This window comes from Onychostoma macrolepis, chromosome 07 (assembly GCF_012432095.1).
Source record: "Onychostoma macrolepis isolate SWU-2019 chromosome 07, ASM1243209v1, whole genome shotgun sequence".
Taxonomy (NCBI): Eukaryota; Metazoa; Chordata; class Actinopteri; order Cypriniformes; family Cyprinidae; genus Onychostoma; species Onychostoma macrolepis.
Window position 1 is genome coordinate 17,590,396 of NC_081161.1, and position 22,915 is coordinate 17,613,310.

Below are 22,915 nucleotides of genomic sequence, written 5' to 3' on the forward strand. Positions count from 1 at the left end.
CTCCAGAAGTGCCATCTATGCCTTCTTTATCTAAAAGTGCTCTTTTAGTAACCCTAACCTAGCCAAAAACCCATATGTGTTGACTGTGAAACACAGTAGACATTAATTATATGCATTTATGGTATAATTATTACATTTTCGTGTCAATCCATGTTCATATTTACCGCAAACAATGTGCTGTCACTTTAATTCTGTTCGTGCAGCACAGCAAAAATAGACTTGGTGTGGAAACGATCTCTGCACCACTCCTGGAACGCACTGCCCGATCACAACCGTGTGCAGTGTGAACGCTTTAATCCGTTAACATGAGCGCGGAAAAAAAAACGCACTGGAAACGGAGTGTGTGGACCTGGCATGAACCTGCCATTATGTGTGTGCGCTGCGAGTGTGCATGAGGGCCCAGTCTCCAGGAGAACGCGCGAGTGCTGAATGGTTAAACACTGCCAACAATCAACTTTAGTGACGATGCGACACTGCCTCGATTGTGCAAGTGACAATTCCTGTGTCAACTATGCAGCTTGCTTATAGTGCAGACGCGATGTGATTTGAAGCCATACGTCTCACATCACATAAGGTTTTCAAATTACTTTCTAAGTTTTTTTTAATGAAGAAATATGATTTGTAGCTCACCTTCAGCATTATAATTATTTCACCTCTCACGGCAGGTGCATCATCAGCTGTAGGTCGGTTTATGAGATCGGCCTTTATAGAGTCTGCCGATCAAACATCCCAAAGTAATTATCGGCTGATAGTGATTGGTAGCTGATCAATCAGAGCACCCCTATTAAAAATGTATCTGAACACCTAAGATAAGTAAATGTTGGCTGATAAGAAAATGGACAGGAGGGAATATATTGTAACTCTGCAATTACACTGCAGTCTAACATTATAATTTCATGAACTGCCCTGAAAATTATTACAAAACACATAAAACCACATTTTAATGGGGAGGGCAGGGAGATCTCATCTGCTGTCAATTACCACAGAAAATGTTCAATGTACTTCTATAACACTTTTTAATTCATGTTCATGTTCTGAAGCAGCTTAACAGAAAACCCATACAGACAACAGAAATGTGTATAGTAATGCAAAAAGTGCAGCTTGTATTTTTCTTTTAGAACTTATAATAATTAAAGTGCTTATATTAATTATTATATTAATACTTCTGTTGTTGGATTTGTCCCTCCATTGGTGTATATTGCAAAAGTGTTTATTGGCTTTACATGGTAATGGAAATAATGTTAGTAAGAGCTTTATGCATAATTTTATCCATAGGCTCATAAAAACACATAACAGTATGTATTTTAGTGTTGCAATACATTGCTGCATAGACTTCCATTGTAAGTGGATGCAGCAGAGGCCATTTTTGCTTGTGAAGGATAAGTATCAAAATATCTTCTGTGGTAACTGATGGCATGTCATGGGTGTTTGTGACCAAGGTGTACAAGTGCTGGAACTAACGTTTGTGTCGCTACAAAGGGTATGCAACGCAAATTTGAGTAATGGGACTTTGATGGTGTAGCAGAGTCTTCAAAATGTGATAAAAAATTCTTCAAAATGTGATTTATTTTCATACTTCAAAAAAAAGAAAAGAAAATAACCCCTTCCTTCCCCAGTAAAGTCAGTATTGAAGGGCTAATGACATGCACAAAGACTGTTAAATGACTGGCAAAAGAGGGCTGTAATATGGCAACTACCACTTTTCCAGAATGGCAAGACACTAACTGGATTAGACATCTCAAGCTAAAGGGAAGTCATAATGAAGGTAAGGTGTGGTCAGGTTTGGTGGACACTACAGTTACGTTGTCTGATACAGTCAGGCCATTGGAAAATGTTGATTTATTATTTACTGGCTACAGCTCTGGGCTTCACATCTCACCTCCCTCTTCCAAAGAGGCATCATTAAGCCCCGCCTGCCCACAGCTGTCACCTAGTCAGACAACATGCAAGGGCAAGAGAGATTGCAAGAGAAGCTGTCAATCAATCGGTTGAGGAATCAGTTCATTCGGGCAGCATCAATAAGAAATCAAATGCATAAGCATGAAAATGATTGTACCTTTAGTAGAGAATTAAAAAGCTCATTCAAATATTCCAGCACATTCGGTTAATGCAGTGCAAATAAAGAAATCAAAAGGAGAACATGTGCATGGCTGCGTCAATGCCATTCCATTACTAAGAGAGAGAGATGGAGAGCATGCAGAGAAGTGAAAGGATTTGGTGATTCAGACATGGATGTTAAGACTTGTTATGATTTAATTGCACCTGCTCAATTTCTCTCTGAATGGAATGGCTTGCAAAGAAGTCAAAAGTTCTGTTAGCACAGGCAAAATGTAAAGATTCATTTGCACACCCATTCCCTCTCATACACGTCCAAAGCTTGATAAGATGAGGTATAGCAACCCCTAAACTGAAGCTCTTTCAACCAAGCTTATCTTATACTGTTTAATCTTATACCAAAACAAGCTTAATATGCTCTTGGGGGCCTCTTGAGGAGATTGTGAAGGCTTGTATTTACAAAATACTAATTGGATAATGTGTACATCCAATTAATTCACTGTATATGAATATATAAGTTTGTTTAAAAAGTAGGCTAATCACATACATTACATGCCAGATTATTAATCGGTAATAATAACATGTAACAATATCACAAAATCTGTATAATTTGTTTTTTTTTATATAATAAAATATTTTAGACTATGTATTTATTGTTGAAGTGTTACTGAATTGTTTCTTCTACTTACCTGGAGATCCTTTAGGTCCAGGTGTTCCAGGAAGACCATTGAATCCTGGATCACCTTGTGACCCTTTGAACCCAGCTACACCAGGATAGCCAATACCAGGTTCTCCCCTGTCACCGGGACGACCTTTGAACCCTGGAATACCAGGAAACCCTTTATCTCCAGACACACCAAAACCAGGCTCCCCCTGTAGAGAAAGAACTTGAGAAATTTAGAGATCTCACTAGTTGAAAGTCAGAATCAGAAGTACTACAAGCAAAAAGGACCACATGTCTTCTTTAGCAATAATTACAGAGCTTATTAAATGAAATGACAGAAAAAAGAAAATTAGGAAAAGGAAAATCTACTCACAGGTAGACCTGGTTCTCCAGGGAAGCCAGGAGATCCAACCTTTCCGGGGTTGCCGCTTGTTCCAAGTGGTCCAGGAAGACCCTGTTGACCCATATCACCTTTTTGTCCTCTGCCTTCTGGGAAGAAAGAATAACCTTTCTCTCCTTTACGCCCTTTAAAACCTCTGTCACCTGCACGACCCTAAAACAAAAAGCAAAGCAAGACCTATAATTTTTAACAATTTTGGAAGTTACCTGACGATTCCAATGTTTTTCGATGATCAATAAGACAATATGGTATTAAATGCATTACACCAGACTCCTAAACAAACAACAAAACCTGTAACCTTGGCAGTGAACTTTTGTGATTTATATTGCACCACTCTCGCCACCAAGTTGCTACCTCTCCATGTAACATCATTCAGCACCCCCCGAAAAACATCAAGGCATTAGCCCAATTGATCCAAGCTAATGTTTTAATAATTAATATCTTACATCAAGGCCCTGTGGACCACGGGGTCCTGGGAAGCCTAGTTCACCAATTTCTCCCTTCACTCCATTCAGTCCTACAAAACCCGTGGGCCCTGGAGGCCCTTGAGGTCCCTGTGCACCAATTGTTCCTCCACCCAAACAGTTGCAGTCACCATTTTCTCCTGCAAGAGTCAAGCAGGGAAGAAGGCCAAGTAAATCATTCAACATAATTGTATAAATGACGCCTAATACTTCTCATTTCAGTTCCACAACAAAGTGCCTCACCTTTAAACCCTTTAAAGCCTCTGTCTCCAGGAGGTCCTCTTGGACCAGGCTGACCTGGAAAACCAGGTATTCCAGCGGAGAACAAGTTTGCTAGATAGAAAGATAAAATAAGAAAAGTGGTAACCTGCAACTGCTTTTCCAAGGATCTACTTCTATTTGATTTGACCCACAAAAATGACTTTCTTGGTGTGATCTAATTTGTCAAATTATTAAGTTTTGTGAAATTAAGATGGCCGTTATCATCTGCAAAAGCTTACATGTTCTGCCCGGTGGTCCAGGGAGACCTGGAGGCCCAGGAAAGCCCTGACTTCCAGGAAGACCTTCAGGACCATAAGAATCCCGACCTGAGTTTCCCCTCTGTCCTTTGGGTCCACGGCCACCGGGGAACCCAGAGGTGCCTGGACGACCTGAATAGAAAACCAAAACTCACAGTTATCATCATATTGACACAATAGATTCTTGACATTAGGTTGTTGTGGATGGCAATGGAGTGGTTGTTCGCATGCTGCTATGAGGTTGTTTCAATGAATCAAAAATATACAGTGTGACCAGTGTAGTCCAACCAATTCCTGAACCAAAAGCCATTAAAAAGTCTGTGCAAACACCTTGTGCAAATTTTGTTTTAAACTTATTGGGTTTGTCTTTATTTGACAACATAACTGCATTTCTTTTTCCCTAAATATTTCTTTCTTAAAAATACTAAAAAGATTATTACATTTCTTTCGATTCACATCCCTATTGTTTACACAGGTTTTCTGATAACCTGGTCTATATATCCTGTAACTGTTGCTTTGCTCTGTCATGTGTGGCGTTGGCGATAGTATCCTGACACCCATGTTACGTGTTTTGTCCTGGTGCCTATTTCTTTGGGGTTATTCTCTTGGTTGTGAGCTCTCCTGTTCCTTTTGTGTCTGGGCACAGACAATTCTGTCTAGTTTGGTGTCAGTCCAGATGCTCCATGTTGTGTCTTTCATTGTGGGGATGTGGCTTGGGTTGTTAATTCCCTTTCCATGTAATTTTATTTTTTGAGCACATGTCTTATGGTGGTTCATTTGCTCTTATTTTGTCATTTTTGGTGGGATTCTGTCATGCATATGTGCCATGTGCTCTCCAGTCTAACGTCTTGAGCATGCCCTCGTTACTTTTTTAACAACTATGGTGGGACAAAAACGTCCTCAACAATCTGCATGACCTGAGCCATAAAGCCTTAAAATCCAAAAGCATGTCACTAGTACCTGTGAGAAAAGCAGGTTGTCCCGGAGGACCAGGCAGACCAGGAAGCCCTGGAAAACCTGTATCTCCAGTTATCCCCGGATAACCAGGAAAGCCAGGATCACCTGGAGGACCTAGGTACAAGTAAATTGAATAATTACTGAAGACTGTACATCTGCATACATACAGTATGAGTATGTACATGAGCGATTAGAAAAAGCAAGTACCATATACAGGTGCATCTCAATAAATTAGAATGTCGTGGAAAAGTTCATTTATTTCAGTAATTCAACTCAAATTGTGAAACTTGTGTATTAAATAAATTCAGTGCACACAGACTGAAGTAGTTTAAGTCTTTGCTTCTTTTAATTGTGATGAGTTTGGCTCACATTTAACAAAAACCCACCAATTCACTATCTCAACAAATTAGAATACTTCATAAAAAAACATTTTTTAATAAATGTTAAATAAAAAAAAAACATTTTTAGTGAATTGTTGGCCTTCTGGAAAGTATGTTCATTTACTGTATGTGTACTCAATACTTGGTAGGGGCTCCTTTTACTTTAATTACTGCCTCAATTCGGTGTTGCATGGAGGTGATCAGTTTGTGGCACTGCTGAGGTGGTATGGAAGCCCAGGTTTCTTTGACAGTGGCCTTCAGCTCATCTGCATTTTTTGGTCTCTTGTTTCTCATTTTCCTCTTGACAATACCCATAGATTCTCTATGGGGTTCAGGTCTGGTGAGTTTGCTGGTCAGTCAAGCACACCAACACCATGGTCATTTAACCAACTTTTGGTGCTTTTGGCAGTGTGGGCAGGTGCCAAATCCTGCTGATAAATGAAATCAGCATCTTTAAAAAGCTGGCCAGCAGAAGGAAGCATGAAGTGCTCCAAAATTTCTTGGTAAACGGGTGCAGTGACTTTGGTTTTCAAAAAACACAATGAACCAACACCAGAAGATGACATTGCACCCCAAATCATCACAGACTGTGGAAACTTAACACTGGACTTCAAGCAACTTGGGCCATGAGCTTCTCCACCCTTCCTCCAGACTCTAGGACCTTGGTTTCCAAATGAAGTACAAAACTTGCTCTCATCTGAAAAGAGGACTTTGGACCACTGGGCAACAGTCCAGTTCTTCTTCTCCTTAGCCCAGGTAAGACGCCTCTGTGGTTCAGGAGTGGCTTAACAAGAGGAATACGACAACTGTAGCCAAATTCCTTGACACGTCTGTGTGCGGTGGCTCTTGATGCCTTGACCCCAGCCTCAGTCCATTCCTTGTGAAGTTCACCCAAATTCTTGAATCGATTTTGCTTGACAATCCTCATAAGGCTGCGGTTCTCTCGGTTGGTTGTGCATCTTTTTCTTCCACACTTTTTCCTTCCACTCAACTGTCTGTTAACATGCTTGGATACAGCACTCTGTGAACAGCCAGCTTCTTTGGCAATGAATGTTTGTGGCTTACCCTCCTTGTGAAGGGTGTCAATGATTGTCTTCTGGACAACTGTCAGATCAGCAGTCTTCCCCATGATTGTGTAGCCTAGTGAACCAAACTGAGAAACTATTTTGAAGGCTCAGGAAACCTTTGCAGGTGTTTTGAGTTGATTAGCTGATTGGCATGTCACCATATTCTAATTTGTTGAGATAGTGAATTGGTGGGTTTTTGTTAAATGAGAGCCAAAATCATGACAATTAAAATAACCAAAGACTTAAACTACTTCAGTCTGTGTGCATTGAATTTATTTAATACGCAAGTTTCACAATTTGAGTTGAATTACTGAAATAAATGAATTTTTCCACGACATTCTAATTTATTGAGATGCACCTGTATAAGATCACAAAATTGTATGAAAGTGAATAATGTTTTATTAACATAAATGCAACCTCTATGACTACAATAAAGGTGATTCCCGATACCTTTAATTCCACCTACTGGATCCACAATCGGTCCAGGTGGACCCGCGTCTCCTCTTTCACCCTAAAAATATATTTACAATATAATACTGTGTAACATATTTCTGTTTATGAAATATATATTTATTTGTGTTTTTCTTGTTCCCTGTTCTTACCTTTGTGCCGGTAAAACCTGGTTGTCCTGGAAAACCAGGAGTCCCAGGGAAGCCCTACAAAGGTGAGAGAAAAGATGGTTGGTATCTAATGAAGATATAAGAGGGAAACAGTTTAGAGTAAAGTGTTTCATATCTACCTTAATCCCAGGAAGCCCAGGAGGACCGTTCAGACCAGGTGGACCCTGCCATGTTGAACAATACATAAAAGGAAGTTCAGGTTAATTTGAAACAAACAAAATATCACCCTATGGTAAATCACAAAATGTAGCAGTAACCTACCCTTGAGCCTGGCAAGCCCAGGATTCCCTTTTCTCCAGTCTCACCTCTGTACCCAAATGGGCCCTATACATGCACAACAATGTGTGTGTCAGTTTCAAACAGCAACTTATCAAACATGAATTGGGAGAACAAGCTCTGTTTGATTACTCACTGGTGGTCCTGGTCTCCCTTGAAAACCTGGAGCACCGTCATAGCCTTTATCACCCTAAAGAAGAGAGAGCGAGAGAGAGAGAGAGAGAGAGAGAGAGAGTGAAAGAAGACTGAGAATTCATTATGTCACTTTGTGTTTTTTAAAAACAATTGACTGAGCTGGGGATTAAAAAGCTTTTTTACATCTGAAAATCAACTGAGTACATTTTTTAACTTTTTCTCTCCAGATTTTAGTATTTTAGTGTAAAAATGGCATAAAAAATTACCAATATGAGAACAATATGTACTGTGAATGCAGAAAATTTAGCAAGAGAAAACTCCTGTGAAAGAAGCTTCAATGATACTGATATTTCAATGGTCAAGAAATATTACATAATATTTAATACATTATGCAGAAATTTATTGTTGTACACATCTATGCATGAAATCCACAAATTTCAATTCAGTTGAATGTCCTTTGTTATGATTTGGGCTCCAAATGAAACAAACAACTTATTTTTGTGGGAGATTCTCAAATTTTTGTTGTATAAACTTAAAACAACAAGTTGAGAAAACTCAAAAATCTGCTGAAGCCTTAAAATTTTAAGTTGGCTCAACTTTTTTTTTTTTTTACAGTGTAGCCGAGGAATATGGGTCTTATCCAGTGAAACGATCAGTCACTTTCTAAAAAATAAATAAATCTATATTTGTTAACCACAAATGCTCGTCTTGCACTAGCTCGACCTTACACATTACGTAATCATGCTGGAAAGGTCACATTTTTTTCTTTAGAAAATGACTGATCGTTTCGCTAGATAAGACCCTTATTCCTCGGCTATGATCGTGTAGAGCCCTTTGAAGCTGTATTAAAACATGCAATTTGGACCTTCAACCCGTTAGCTACCATCGAAGTCGAAAAATCCTGGAATGTTTTCCTAAAAAACTTAATTTCTTTGCAACTAAAGAAAGAAAGTCATGAACATCTTGGATGACATGGAGATGAGTAAATTATCAGGAAAATTTTATTCTGGAAGTGAACTAATCCTTTAAATAGAAGTATACAGTTTCATAAAGCTATGCTCTGCCCTTCTGTATTAGATCTGCACCTTCACTATCTGTTTTTAAATCCATGTTGAAAACCTACCTTTTTGAATTGTTTTTTTAGTTTTTTTTTTACAAATTGCTTCGTATTGTCTTATTTGAATTGCTTTTATTGTGCAGCACATTGGTCAACCCATGGTTGTTTTTAATAGTGCTATATAAATAAAATTGACATTGACAAAGCTAATTTAACACCTGAACCACACTTTAAATGAATTCCATTGTATTAGAACAAAATATCATCTAACATTATCCACATTAGAGAGTGATATTTATACATTTGTAAGTGTAGCTGAAATGTCCTCTTTAGGGCCGCTGTATATGCACACATAATTGAAGCATTTCAAATCACCACCAAATATGAAGACTTTACGGACACCACCCTCAATATTCACCACAGGGTGAAGTATGGCAAGTATACATCAAACACAAAGTGGACATCACCCTCCTGGACAGCATGTCTGAGGTACAAGGGAAAAGATTTTGAGGAGGACGGTGTCGATTGACTTCATCCTAGGTCTAGATCCTCACGGCTGTGTTTTCCTCACAAACCTTAGTTCCTTTGTCTCCTTTCGGAAAGCCAACAAGCTCCACCACTCCATTGACCAGTGGGCGGCCTGGGTCACCGGGCGGGCCCACATCTCCCTGGATACGGTAACCAAGGAAGAGAGATTTTTTTTTTATATGGGACAAGATGACGGTTGATGGGGAGGCTGTTTGGAGACGGTAGCGGCGGAGCATGTTGCAGAGGTGGCATGTGATGAGAAATTTTGGGGGTTTTGAAGAAGGACGTTAAGAGAACTGTGACCACTGCCAGAGCAGCGGGGAGATCAGGGCGAGGAGGAAATGAATGGACACAGGCAGAATAAAGGAGCTTTGACAATGAACCACATATTTAACACAATAGATGTGTCTGTATCTCTCCCCATTCGATCATTATGCAACTAACCACCTTCCCTTTATTTACTGTCAATGTCTCTATGATGTGTTTTCAGAAAACATTCCCATAATCAAGGTATTTACAAATGTCAGTCCCAATTGATAAATGATCAGAACGTTCCAGACCATTTTTCCTGGAGCGATGTTGTGGTTCAATGCCCTTTAACGCTCCTCTCTCCCCCACCATCCACACCCTCTCACCCTGGCAGTGCCCCTCCCTGGGTTGGCATCACCGCTCCCCTTTGTGTTACCTTCTCTCCTTTGTTGATAGTGCTTATTGCTGGTGCGTTAAACTGAACGGCCGGACTGCCCCTGAGTCCTGATGGACCAACATCCCCCTGAGATCCACAACACAGACATTTGACACATTAGAGCCCAGGATTTTATCAGAGAGAGAAAGAGAGAGAAAACGTGAGAAAGAGTCTTGGTCAGGCTAAGAAAAAGATAATGGAAAAAGGGAAAGAGCAAGTGTAAGAAGAGAGAGAGTGTGAGAGAGAGAGAAACAGTAAATCTTAAGTCTTAAAATAGAGGGACAGATGTGAGAGCAAAGGGTAGTGAAAGAGTGTGAGAACAACAGGCAGAAGAAACACTGCAGAAATCAGATTCTTGATCAGGATTTTTGTCTCATTTTCCAGTAAAAAGGTTCCAACATTCTTAAAAACAATATATATCCTGTTTATACTCTCAACCCATTAGCAAGTTTTGTGTAAGGAAAATTAACTTGGTTCAAGACAACTTTAACTTTTCTTAAGTCTTCATTTTGCTGCAAGTTTTCTAGTAGATTTAGCTTATGAAAAAACAGTCCTTTTCTTTGCTTGATGAACATAGTTTTCTGTATTTTCCCTTTTTTTTTTTTTTTAATTATTGCAGCATTTGAAAAAAAAAAAAGGCTTCAGGTATGTCACAGCAATGAACCATAATTTGCTAATTGCTGGTCAGTAGTCAGTTTTAAAATGTCATTCCAGAAATTATTTTAATTTGATAAAAATTCTGTAGTGCAAAATGATTCGTCTGCATTTTTTGATCATTTTTCTCCAAAAGAGAAAGACTGTAAATACATACCATATATCTGATGAACTTTAACTTTACTGTCAATTTTTAGAGTACACTAGTGTGTACAGTAGATGGTAGCAAAGCTAACACACATGGACTAAAAGCCACAAAACTCTAATTTAGATTTGATGGGGTCTTACTTTTTTATTTACATTTTTACTGGAAAGCAAGATAAACATAAAGATAGTGATTTTTACAGAGAATAAATAGGAAAGAAGTGATAGAGAATGAAAGGTAAAAGGAAAAGTGAGAGCAATAGGACTAAGGGCTCCTTTTGTAATATTTACTGCAACAAACACATGCTTATTATGGCTGCCGCTGCTTTATTTTGAATTTACTACATAGATTTAACTGGCAAGTTCAATAAATTTAATATAGAACTAGCTGGTCCTTGTTTTCTCTTGAGTTCAGTGGGTTAAGTGTCCCAACCAAAGGAAACAAAGGCACACAGAAGATTGGAGCAGGTGATTCCAGCACCAGCACAAACCACTCAAAAACAGCAAATTGAATAGCAGCTCAGAGACTTCACGCTCTCTAAGAGTGACTTTACAAGTTATACAGAAACTGTAGGTACTGTTCTGTAAACCTATGAAATCTGTGAACTGCCATCAAAAAGCAGAGGAAAATCCATTCCAAATGTTTTAGTGTTACCATGATTATTAGTAAGATACCATAGGGATACATTTCTTTACAGGAAAAAGGCTTTTATTATGTGTAGTGTGTGTTGAGATGAGTGGAAACATACTGCAGTTGGGTTAAAACATATATGGAACAAGATACAGTGGGCATGCTGGGAGTACAGAACTATTTTGGAGAAAAAGGAAGACAAGAGGAAAAACTAGAGTGAGACTATTTAGGGTGAGATGATAAGAATGAAAGAGTGATGTAGTGTTATTCTGCAAGACAAAAGGAGTATAATCTTTTAATATTCAGTCCTTAGCTAGTTTGTTATTAATCAGACCCCTAGCAGACTAAAGTACTATTCGAACTGAATGTTACACTATAAACATTCTCTGAGTGTGCCAGTCTCTTTAAAGAGAGTGGAGTCTTGTTTTGTAGAGATATATGAAAAAACATTCAATACTTGAACATTGAACAAATTGTAGGACCCCATGAAATCAAAATGAGAGTTTTGGGGCTTTTAGTCCATATCTTTTAGTCACATTTAGCACAAATAAGCATTTGGTTTAACAGTCTTCATCTTCCAGGTAAGAAAGCAAAGATATTGATGATCTGGCACTACACAGACGTTTGTCCAATCGAATGTTTCTCTCCTGCAACCAACCAGCAAGTCAAAATAACAGTTATTGGCTGTGACATAATTAAAGTGAAATTACTGTTTGAAATACAAAGGGACAAGCCATGATATGCCCTGCCCAGACTTTGTTTCAATAGGAAATATGTCACCATAAGACAGAAAACTTTGGTTATCAAGCAAATTCGTGGGGTCTTTACTGTCAGAGACACTCAGAGAAGTGTTTGTTTTCTGTGTTAGGCCAATTACAATGGCTTCAACCACCAACAAACACATGCAATACACCTTCAGTAGAGAGAAAAAAATGCTCTCATTAAGACAATCAAACAAACAAGAACAAACACCCAGGACTCAGCTAGAGGTCTATATCTAAAATGCATCTTAAAGGGATAGTTCACCCAAAAATGAAAATGCTGTCATTAATTACTCACCCTCATGTCGTTCCAAACCCGACAGACCTCCAATCATCTTCGGAACACAAATTAAGATATTTTGATTAATTTCATAGACAGCAAGGATCCTTACACGATCAAGGCTCAGAAACGTAGCAAGGAGATCGTTAAAATAATTCATGTGACATCAGTGGTTTAACCATAATTTTACGAAGCTGTGAGAATACTTATTGTGCACAAAGAAAACAAAAATAACGACTTTTTTTCAACAATTCGTCTCCTCCACGTCACCATTTTGGAGAGTATCACATACGTGATAATACTCCAAAATGGCGCTATAAGGTGACACGGAGGATACAAATTGTTGAATAAAATTGTTGTTTTTGTTTTCTTTGTGCACAAAAAATATTCTCGTAGTTTCGTAAAATTATGGTTGAACCACTGATGTCACATGGACTATTTTAACGATCTCCTTGCTACGTTTCTGAGCCTTGATCGTGTAAGGATTCTTGTTGTCTATGGAATTCATCAAAAATATCTTAATTTGTGTTCCGAAGATGAAAGAAGGTCTTACGGGTTTGGAACAACATGAGGGTGAGTAATTAATACCAGAATTTTCATTTTTGGGTGAACTATCCCTTTAAGTGTTTCTGGAACAAATATGCGGACAGTATTGGATGAAATGAGGTAATTATCTGAACCTAATGACACTAATGGTGAAAACTAAAAGCAGTTGTGTGTGGAGGCATTGCTTAGTTGTTTGTAAGCTGATGAAACCCATACCTTTTCTCCTGGCTCTCCTTTGTATCCCTGACCTGGACTTCCCTGTAGAATAAGCAGAGACATTCAGAAAACCTTTATGTATGGGTATTTCAGCCATTCTGGAGTCAAAGATCACTTTTACGAAAGGAAATTTATACTTAATAATTGACACTTCAAGAGCTACAGTTTAAAGCAGACAATTATAAGACTTCTTGTATCCGTAATGATTGCTCTCTTTACTTTCATTCCAAAGCAAGTGCTCAGATGCACATTTATGCTTGCACACTGCCCCTGTCTGACAGGAGGATGAAGTGTTAAACAAGACAGGATTATTTAACATAAACTATGCTATTTCAAATCTGTTCCTTAGACAGCTAAACTTACTGGAGGTCCAGGAGGACCAGGTGGACCCGGCAGACCCTGCGGAGGGAGAGAACAGTGAAATTACAGTCTTTATATTGTAGACATGTTTTTTTTTTAGATAGTCTAGATAAATGTATAGATAATACATACAGTAAATCCATCTGGACCTCTAGGCCCCATTGGACCTGTAAATCCCACTGGACCTGGAGGGCCTTCGACAAAAAAATTCTAAGGATTTTACAAAGAAGTTTTAGTTACAAAAAAAGTTGCACAAAAAAAATTCAAATCCCAAATAAAAAAAGAAGACAAAAAGCATTCAGTACAGCTGTATTCAAACTTTTCTGAAGCCATGTAAAGCAGAGCATTTCTTTTTTTCAGCTCAATTCAAGAGACATCAAAAACCTCAAAAGTATTTGCCACTGAGCTAAATGGTCACTTTTTTTTTTGGTTATTTTGAAGTTCAGATGCTTTGGTCTTTATTTATTAAACATGACAGTGAGTAAACAAGGAATGCATTTATAGAGAACTAAACCTCTTTTTAACACTAAAAATGTGAGTCATCGATGTTCATCTCAGCCTTCTTTATTGTTAAAACTGCAGAAGAGTTATTAACCCCCTTATGTGTGGCAACATTAAGAACATGGGCTTCCACACATGGCCCACCTGGGAGGATTTAAAACCACAGATAATATAAAAGATGCATGAGGTGTTGAAAATGACCGAGGGATTTTCCCAGACAGGTCTGCACTCCACACCCAGATTTACAACTACCTCACAACACATATTATTAACAGGGCTGGCAGTAAATGTCACATGAGCTGCAGTATTAACACATGCTGAATGTGGATGTGTGTATGTGTGTGTACATATAAAATGTTTGCATGTGTGATTTGCTTGGTTTTCATAAAGAATGGTTGCAACTTACTTGTTCAGAAAGATCTATATAAAATGGTTCTCCTTTTTGACCTTTTTGACCAGGAAGTCCCTAAAATCAAGTGAAAAAAAGTTTTTATATGAAAATTTATCTATATTTTTTTTATAAATGACATCACTACATTTTCACAGCTATGCTTATGGACAAAACAGTAGGGCAAGAAGTATTACACTAATAAGCAACTGAGCATGCAACATCAAAATAACAATTTATTTCTTATAAGTTTATATCTTGTGTTTTATGTCTGGTGTGTGCAGATTTTGGTTTTGGTTATTGATATTGTGTTAAGTCGTGGCCTAATGGTTAGAGAGTTGGACTCATAATCCAAAGGTTGTGAGTTCAAGTCTCAGGCTGGCAGGAATTGTAGGTGGGGAGATGAATGTCCACCTCAATACCACGACTGAGGTTCCCTTGAGCAAGGCAATGAACCCCCAGCTGCTCCCCGGGCGCCACAGCATAAATGGCTGCCCACTGCTCCGGGTGTGTCCACTTTGGATGCGATAAATGCAGAGCACGAATTCTGAGTATGGGTCACCATACTTGGCTGAATGTCATGTCACTTTCACTTTTTATAATGAAAAGTTTGCATGACATTATTTAATTATATTTTAAATAAAGAAACATATGTGATCCTCAAAAAGAATTCAATTAGCTTTTGATAAGATGCTTTGTTCCATTAGTAAGTGAAATGTCTACTATTATTCAGTTTGGTAAATATTATATGAAACAATCTTCTTGAAATGCAGAAAAAGCCCTCAAACTTACAGGAGCACCAGAAAGCCCAGGAAATCCATCACGAGCTCTGTCGCCTGGGTCACCTCGTGTACCATTACAGCCGTCCAAGCCTGGAGGTCCCCTGGGCCCCTCCTGACCAGGGTGTCCCTGCACAGGATGGTAAAATCAGCTTAGTTAACCATTTTCAGAGAAGGGTGAAACTATGGTAAGAGACAAGAACTGTGTACTCACTGGAACACCATCATTACCAGAAAACCCAGGAACACCCATCGGGCCCTGTCAAAAAATAAATAAAACACGCAAAAAGGCATTTTGTACCACCATGTACACTACACATTGATTCCTGTATTAAGATCTAATATAAAGGCACATATACATTAATAAACAGTTTATTACATTCACAAAGTATTTCAGAATACTGGTAAATCCAAATGCATATATCTGTATGTATAATAATTGCCCTCCATTAAAAATCTGACCTTATCTCCATTTGGTCCAGAGGGCCCATTGCGTCCTACATGGCCCTTTTCTCCTTTGGGCCCAACTGGCCCTGGGGCCCCAATGAAACCCTCAGGACCACTGCTGCCCGCCTGTCCAAGTTCCCCTGGTTGCCCCTACAAGGAGACAAAAATGAGTGTAGGATATAGAGGCACAGAGCCGTCATAAATAAATCGGTTTGTTGTATTTCTCATTTGTAAACTCACTTTGGATAAAAGCATCTTCTAGATAAATAAATATAAATGTATACACACACACACACACACACACACACACATATATATATATATATATATATATATATGTACATACATACATACTTAACTAAAAATACTAGTTAACTAACACAATAAAACACAATAAAAATAAAATAAACTCTTCATACATATATACATACATATATATATATATATATATATATATATATATATATACACACACACACATTTATATTTATATATATATATATATATATATATATATATATATATGCAAAAGGAACGCCGATAAACACACACACACACACACACACACAAAACAAGAATGTTTGTTGCTGTAATTATGTACTTTTACCTTTTAACTTTGAAAAAAAAAAATTATTCAGTTTGAGTGTAATTAGAATAAAGAGAAAATGTATACAAAAATAAAATAAAATAATATATAATCTGTATAGTAAGAATAGCAACATTAATTGACCTCACTGTCATAATCACCAGTAATACTCACTGCTGACCAAATGGGGGCGACACAATCCAGCATTTGATTCAAACTCAATGCAGCTGGTCTCTGTACATAGAGTACAGGTTATAAAAGGGCAGGTAAAAAACGAGTATTGACAGCAGGAAGTGTGATTTGATAACATTCTCCTCTTTGACTCAACAGACCAGAAAAACTTAATCTGATATTGGCCCCTCAAATGCATATTGGGACTCAAACATAACCAGAAAGAAAAAAGAACTCTTCAATTTAAGATCTTGTTCTTACCAGAGAAGAGCCCGGCTGTGACTGCATTTCAAGAGTGAAGACTGGCCAAATACAGCCACTCAATCAGACCCCCATTACTCCGTCAGTTAAACAAGTTATTCCATATAGCTTCAAGGCCGATGAGGAACTAGGTGAGATCACTTACTGCGTGTCTCAAACCTCTAAATTATCTAGTGCAATGTTCAAGTCAATATTTCTATATGTCTGCCAGAAATTACAAATAAAATACATTATAGCAATACAAAAAGTGAAGTGTGTTGTCAGTTGGCCACTGAAGGGCACAGAAATGGGGCAAGCTGCGTTTCTTGAAAGCAAAAAGCACTCTGAACAAACCTTACGTTCGAAACACAGCATCTAATAAAATCAATCTGCTTGTGTAGGAAAGGAACTACAGTATTAAAAATTTTGCAATAATACAAACAAAAAAACAAGAACTTAACAGGATTATAACCACAAAAATCTAATTATCCTTGGGGGTGTATGCACATTTTTTGATTGAAGCAATCAGCTGCAGGCTCTTTTCAGCATGCATCGGTATGCATCCACGTGCCATCACCGTGTTGATTCTTTTAAGGCACTTCTACCACAGTAAAGAAGTGTAGAGCGTGAGTGTGGAGAAATACAGAACAATAGAATAGAAAATAAAGATGTTTCAATGCATCAGCTTTCCATAAGGTCTTTTGTAGGAAGTTTCACTTTTAATGTGGTTTCATTTAATCCTACAAGCTATTCCTCTGACAGTGATGAAGAGGGATGGAATGTGTCACTTCTTGCCCACATCAGCAGTCAGCAGCTGAACATTCAATCTGAGGCTAAACCAGACTTGCCGTCTTGGTTTGAGGTTTAACAGTGGTTGGTACTGGGAAACCACCAAGTATTAGACAAGATCTGTGTGCAGTTGAGTAATATACAGTATCATTTTCAACAGACTCTCACCAGTTATTGAATGCTATCAGTCTGGTGAAGATTTCCTACATATGTTCAGTGGAGAACAGACAAGCAAATGAGCAAAACAATCACATAAACTTATTTTGGGTAATATATAGCAATGGTTCTCAACCATGATGCTGGGGGCCACTAGGGGGCCTCAGTAAAGTTTCAAGGGGACCACAGGATGACTTTATTTAAATTAATAAATTGCTAGTAATGTATTAAAATAATCCTTAACACTTTACAATACAAGCCCCATTAGTCAGTGTTAGTTGATTCATTAACTAATATTAACTAAAATGAGTAATACATTTTTTTTTACAGTTTTTATTAATCTTTGTTAACATTAAAAATATATGTTCATTGTTAGTTCATGTTACTGTAGCTCAGGTCCATTAAATATTAACAGACAGCTTTTGATTTTAATGATGTATTAAAGCTGAAATTAACATTAAAGCTATAGTTTACTCAAAAATAAAAATTCTGTCATTAATTCCTCACCCATATGTCGTTCCAAACCTGTAAGACCTTCGTCCACCTTCAGAACAAAAATTAAGATATTTTTGGTGAAATTTGAGAGCTTTCTGACCCTGCATAGACAGCAACACAACTAGTAGTAAGGATATTGTCCTGATATTGTGAGAATAGTCCATGTAACATCAGTGGTTCAACCATAATGTTATGAAGCTATGAGAATGCTTTGCGGGTGCAAAGAAAACAAAAATAATGACTTTATTTAACAATTTCTTTTCTTCCGGACCTGTCTCCACCACCATTCACAACAGTACCATGACAAACCTCAAGTTAAGATATTTCTGCTACTGTTTTTACTGAAAACCATACAGTTCTTGAAACTTCTGGAATCACAAAATGAATCATGGTGAATGAACTGAATCTGCTCTTTTGGCCTGGGCTTGTCATGTGCTGGTCCTAAGCTGTTCCTAAGCAACTAGCTCCTGCTCATGATCTGCTTAAAACAGCTCATGACCAACTAAGGACCAGCTCAAACCAGCTGCCATGCTTCAAAAAATACCTAACCAGCATATGCTGTTTTTTAGGAACAGGAATTGACAAGGATTAGTGACTTTAGCATGGGCAACATCCATTTTCTCAGAAAACACAGAAATCTAGGCTAGTTGTTTGATTTACGCTAAGTGGTGTGACCGTTGAGTAGACTATTCTGATGATGATTTGAATTGCATTCCACCACCAAGCAAATGCCCCACAAACAAGCAGAAAGCTTTAAAAACCGCTATAAGTGCTCTTTTCTATCACCACAAGGCATTTCAAGACTGTGATCTGCTCTCATCTGTCTCCTTCACACACCGCTTAATAGGGTTTCAACTTGTATACACCGATATTAACAACACGAAGATGGAAAAAATGACTTCCAGCCAAATTAACACGCACTAGACTGCTTCGTTTGTGGCACAAATCTGGCCCCTCACAATGGACACAATAGAACTCATTCTGCCTTTCTAAGCCGCCCAGTCTTACTCGCCTGGCTAGCGAGCATGCACCTCACTTCCTGTCAGAACGGCCAACAGAATCCATGAGCCAACAGATTCCCCCGGCTCAGTCCTGTTGGCTCTGAGGATTTGGTAGGAACCATTGTTCGTGGGCAGCGAGGCTCAGGCGTGATTTTACCTGTCGCGCCATGTGTTCATCGGGAGCGGTGATGGAAGCCGCATTAGGAAACACATCAAAAAGGGGCAGGGTGCGGACTGAGTGATTCAGCCATGATAACCAAATTTCTCTGAGTGCACCACCCCGCCTGCAGAAGCGAAAGAAGCAGCAGTGCCAGGCAGACAGCAGTGAAAACACACACGCTCTGACTCAGCAGTCTTTCTCTTGTTCAAAACTTAACCCCACAGGCATGCAAATGTAATATATGAATGAGTCACGGTGTGTTTAAGTGTGCGTGCAACCTTTATAAACAGCTGGCCATTTAATGCTATAATGATTTTATGTGAGACTTTCATTCGAAAATATCTACTTTAAAGCTTTCTGGAAGCATTGACCTGCTTTGTTTATATTCTCCAGGTCTTTTTAGCAGCATAATGTAAATAAATGTGTGTTTCTGTGCATTATGATTATTTATTTATTTTTTTTGGCTCAGCATTATATGTGTTTAAACATATATGTATATATAACCATAGAAGTATAGAAGAGAGTATACAGCCAAAAAGGCTATAAAAATAAAATGTAAAATGTCACCATATTTCACTGTAAATACAAATATTCAGAATCATATTCAAAAAAGAGGAAATCACTTTATTAAATATTATTATTATTATTATTATCGCGATTAATCGCGTCCAAAATAAAAGTTTTTGTTTACATAATATATGTATGTGTACTGTGTATATTTATTATGTATATACCTGTATAAACACACATGGAATATATATTTTTTTAATATTTACATGTATATACATTTATATATTTATATTCTTATATTTTATATTATACATAAATATATTTAATATATAAACATAACATATTTTCTTAAATATATACATGCATGTGTTTGTATTTATATATACATAATAAATATACACAGTACTACACACACATATATTATGTAAACAAAAACTTTTATCTTTGATGCGATTAATCGCGATTAATCGTTTGACAGCACTAATAATAATAACAACAGATGTGGCTACTTGTAATTAGGGGTCACCCTTTTCCAATAAAGATTTTGGCTAATAAAATGTTATTAGAATCTGGAATTACTGAATAAAGTTGTCTGTTATCCATGAATAAGACATTTAGACATAAAGACTCCATAAACTATGTGTATGTAATAACAATGCCAGAGGCAAAGAAAGAAGTGAGATGGAGAGAGAGCAATGTGTGCATTACACAGTGTTTTGCAGTCTACCGGCATATAGGTAATCAGATTTCATTGCTATAACCTCATATCAGATTATACATCTGAAATCAAGTACCAACAATATTATCATCTCTTGTTATATGCACAATCCTATTGCATATATGCTGGCATGAATATGATGCATTAAACCCACATCCATTTCACTATGTAAATGTTACAAGTTCTATCAACATTGCCCTCGTACTTACATATGATTTCCAGTAGGGGAGAGTCTTATTTCCATAGATACAACTGACGTTCATGCAAAAAAAGTGTGGTTAATAATTAAGACACTTTCTAACAAATTCACCCTGGTAGATCAAGACGTCACCCCAGGGGCCAAAGGTCATGTTGGAGTCTTTGTTTAAATGACCTCTCACCTCCTTTCATCTTATTATAAATGATTATGCTTTAAAACAACACCAAAGACAAGGACACAAAACAAATAATTTACATCTGGATGTAACTTTATGAGTCTTTAATCTAATCTGTGAGAGTTCATACTCAAATACACTGGGTCAGAATAAACAAGTAAGGATTGTTTACACTCTGCTGGTTAATTCCTCTTGATCTGGATCAACACGACACCCAGCTATTTACAGTTAATTGGTTTACATACATTTTAAATGTTAAATTTCAGTCAGACTAAGACATTAATTCATCATCTTAAATGACTGCATTCATGCCAATCTTACAATGAATAGCACTAGACAGAGAAAATAGATTGTAGCTCTAGTTTTGTATATTCATTGGACTACATCTGGCCTCAATTGTGCGCTTGCATTGAAAGACAGTATGATTATAGTATGATTATAACTGATGCATGAAACAGCTATGGATTGTGTCCCTCATGCATGTCTCTGTCCAGTCAAGCTGTTTGGTTAAATCATCTGTAGCCTAAACACTGACTCACATTTGTTTGGATTGTGGTTGTATTTGAGGCAGCCCCTCTAGAAGAAGAGCAAGGTATGGGGATAAAACAGATGACAAAAAAGGGGGATAAAACAGCACATCTGTGTGTTTTTCTGTGATTTTGTTTTGTCTTCTATGCTGTAAAAGCTGAAAATGTACAGCTGTTACCTTAAAGGGATATTTGTCCGTAAATGAAAACTCTGTCATAAATAATTTATACTCATGTCATTCCAAACTAGGGGTTGGCGATATGGCAAAAATATCATATCACGATTCTTTTTTTGAAATATTACGATTTCACGATTTTATCACGATTCTTTTTCATGTTGGTTTTACTATTTTGTCTGAGCAGTGCAGCCTAAATAATTTCCCTATTATAAAGACAAAGCCTTTCAAGGTAACAAAATATACGTATGGTGGATATTTAGGGAAAAGTGGGCGAAGATAAAAATCTTTGTCATTATTTTATCTTTGTTATTAAAAATAAGAACAAAGATACACATTACAGATACACACAAAATACAAGTAAAACAAACAGTGCTTTATTTTCAGGTACAATAGGTGTATTTAGCAGAAGCATTCAAGAATATAAAAATAAAACACTTTATAGACTGATTCCTATTAAAGCAACTGTATTATTATTATTCTTTCTCTTTGCGTTTTGTTTTTTTAACATTAAATAATATAAATTCTGTCATCTGTCTGTCAATTCTGGCATAGTGTTTTATTTTTATGCCATCATTTACAAAATTAGTTTTAAACCTGAATGAGTTTCTTTCTTCTGCTGAAAATAAATGCTATTTTGAAGAACGTGGAAAACCAAACAGTTGCTGGTCCACAGCGACTTCCATAGTATATTTGTTTCCTACTATCAAATTCAGTGTGGACCAGCATCTGTTTGGTTACCCACATTCTTCAAAATATCTTCTTTTGTGTTCAGCACAAGAAAGAAATTAATACAGGTTTGGGACAACATGTGAGAGTAAATAATGACAGAAATGTAATTTTAGGGTGAACTATCTCTTTGATTACAGTCGGCAGCATGCACGCATCTAATATACAGACACACATTCGTTTTTCTCTCAACTGTTTACTTTCATTTCAGACATAACCAGCTGCGTCTATATGTAAACCTTGTGCGTTTTGACAGTATTAGCGGAAAAGATAACTTAGTCCAGTAATCAGGCGCTGTTTAAAAGGCTTTTTAGTTCGCGAGCTTCGAGTTTGTGGGCTCAGAAAAAGCGCACGGAGGCACCAGAACTGCAGCTGACAGAATGTGCGCTGTGGCGCGATACTACGATATTTCTTTAAAAGCAGATCGTGGAGACATTTTTATCGTCCACGATCAAAAATCGTCATATTGCACACCCCTATTCCAAACCCATAAGACTTTTATTTATCTTCGAAACAAATGAAGATATATTTTATGAAACCTTTATGTCCTTCCATTGAAAGTCCATTCCATTAAAACTCTGATGCTTCAAAAAGTTTATGAAGAGATTGTAAAATTATCCATATGAATCAGGTGGTTTAATCCAAGTCTTCTAAAGAGACAGTCACTTTTGGTGGAGTTTTAGTGAATGATTTTTTCAATGGAGGGACAGAATCTCTTAAGTTTCATTAAAAAGTCTTATGGGATTGAAACAACATGAGTAAGTAAATGA

The 22,915-nt window shown here is 37.4% G+C and overlaps 1 protein-coding gene across 7 annotated transcripts in view; it reads right to left on the bottom strand.

Moving 5' to 3' along the window:
- Positions 1-22,915, bottom strand: part of col4a6 (collagen, type IV, alpha 6) — a 106,017-nt gene that overhangs the window by 17,850 nt on the left and 65,252 nt on the right. For 3 of the 7 annotated variants that reach the window (XR_009271931.1, XM_058780984.1, XM_058780985.1), the window contains 21 exons: positions 15,529-15,663; positions 15,281-15,325; positions 15,080-15,196; positions 14,306-14,365; positions 13,531-13,608; positions 13,402-13,437; positions 13,039-13,080; positions 9,807-9,893; positions 9,169-9,261; positions 7,538-7,591; positions 7,387-7,449; positions 7,245-7,289; positions 7,108-7,161; positions 6,956-7,016; positions 5,062-5,172; positions 4,084-4,233; positions 3,827-3,916; positions 3,566-3,723; positions 3,093-3,272; positions 2,745-2,928; positions 1,880-1,930 (listed from right to left, as the gene is read on the bottom strand). Coding sequence is in view for 6 of the 7 variants with exons in the window: in XM_058780984.1 (XP_058636967.1) it covers positions 1,880-1,930; positions 2,745-2,928; positions 3,093-3,272; positions 3,566-3,723; positions 3,827-3,916; positions 4,084-4,233; positions 5,062-5,172; positions 6,956-7,016; positions 7,108-7,161; positions 7,245-7,289; positions 7,387-7,449; positions 7,538-7,591; positions 9,169-9,261; positions 9,807-9,893; positions 13,039-13,080; positions 13,402-13,437; positions 13,531-13,608; positions 14,306-14,365; positions 15,080-15,196; positions 15,281-15,325; positions 15,529-15,663 (1,894 nt within the window). In the remaining variant the exon portion in view is untranslated. The remainder of the gene's footprint in view (positions 1-1,879; positions 1,931-2,744; positions 2,929-3,092; positions 3,273-3,565; positions 3,724-3,826; positions 3,917-4,083; positions 4,234-5,061; positions 5,173-6,955; positions 7,017-7,107; positions 7,162-7,244; positions 7,290-7,386; positions 7,450-7,537; positions 7,592-9,168; positions 9,262-9,806; positions 9,894-13,038; positions 13,081-13,401; positions 13,438-13,530; positions 13,609-14,305; positions 14,366-15,079; positions 15,197-15,280; positions 15,326-15,528; positions 15,664-22,915) is intronic. The other 4 variants (XM_058780987.1, XM_058780989.1, XM_058780986.1 and 1 more) reach the window with 4 other exon arrangements.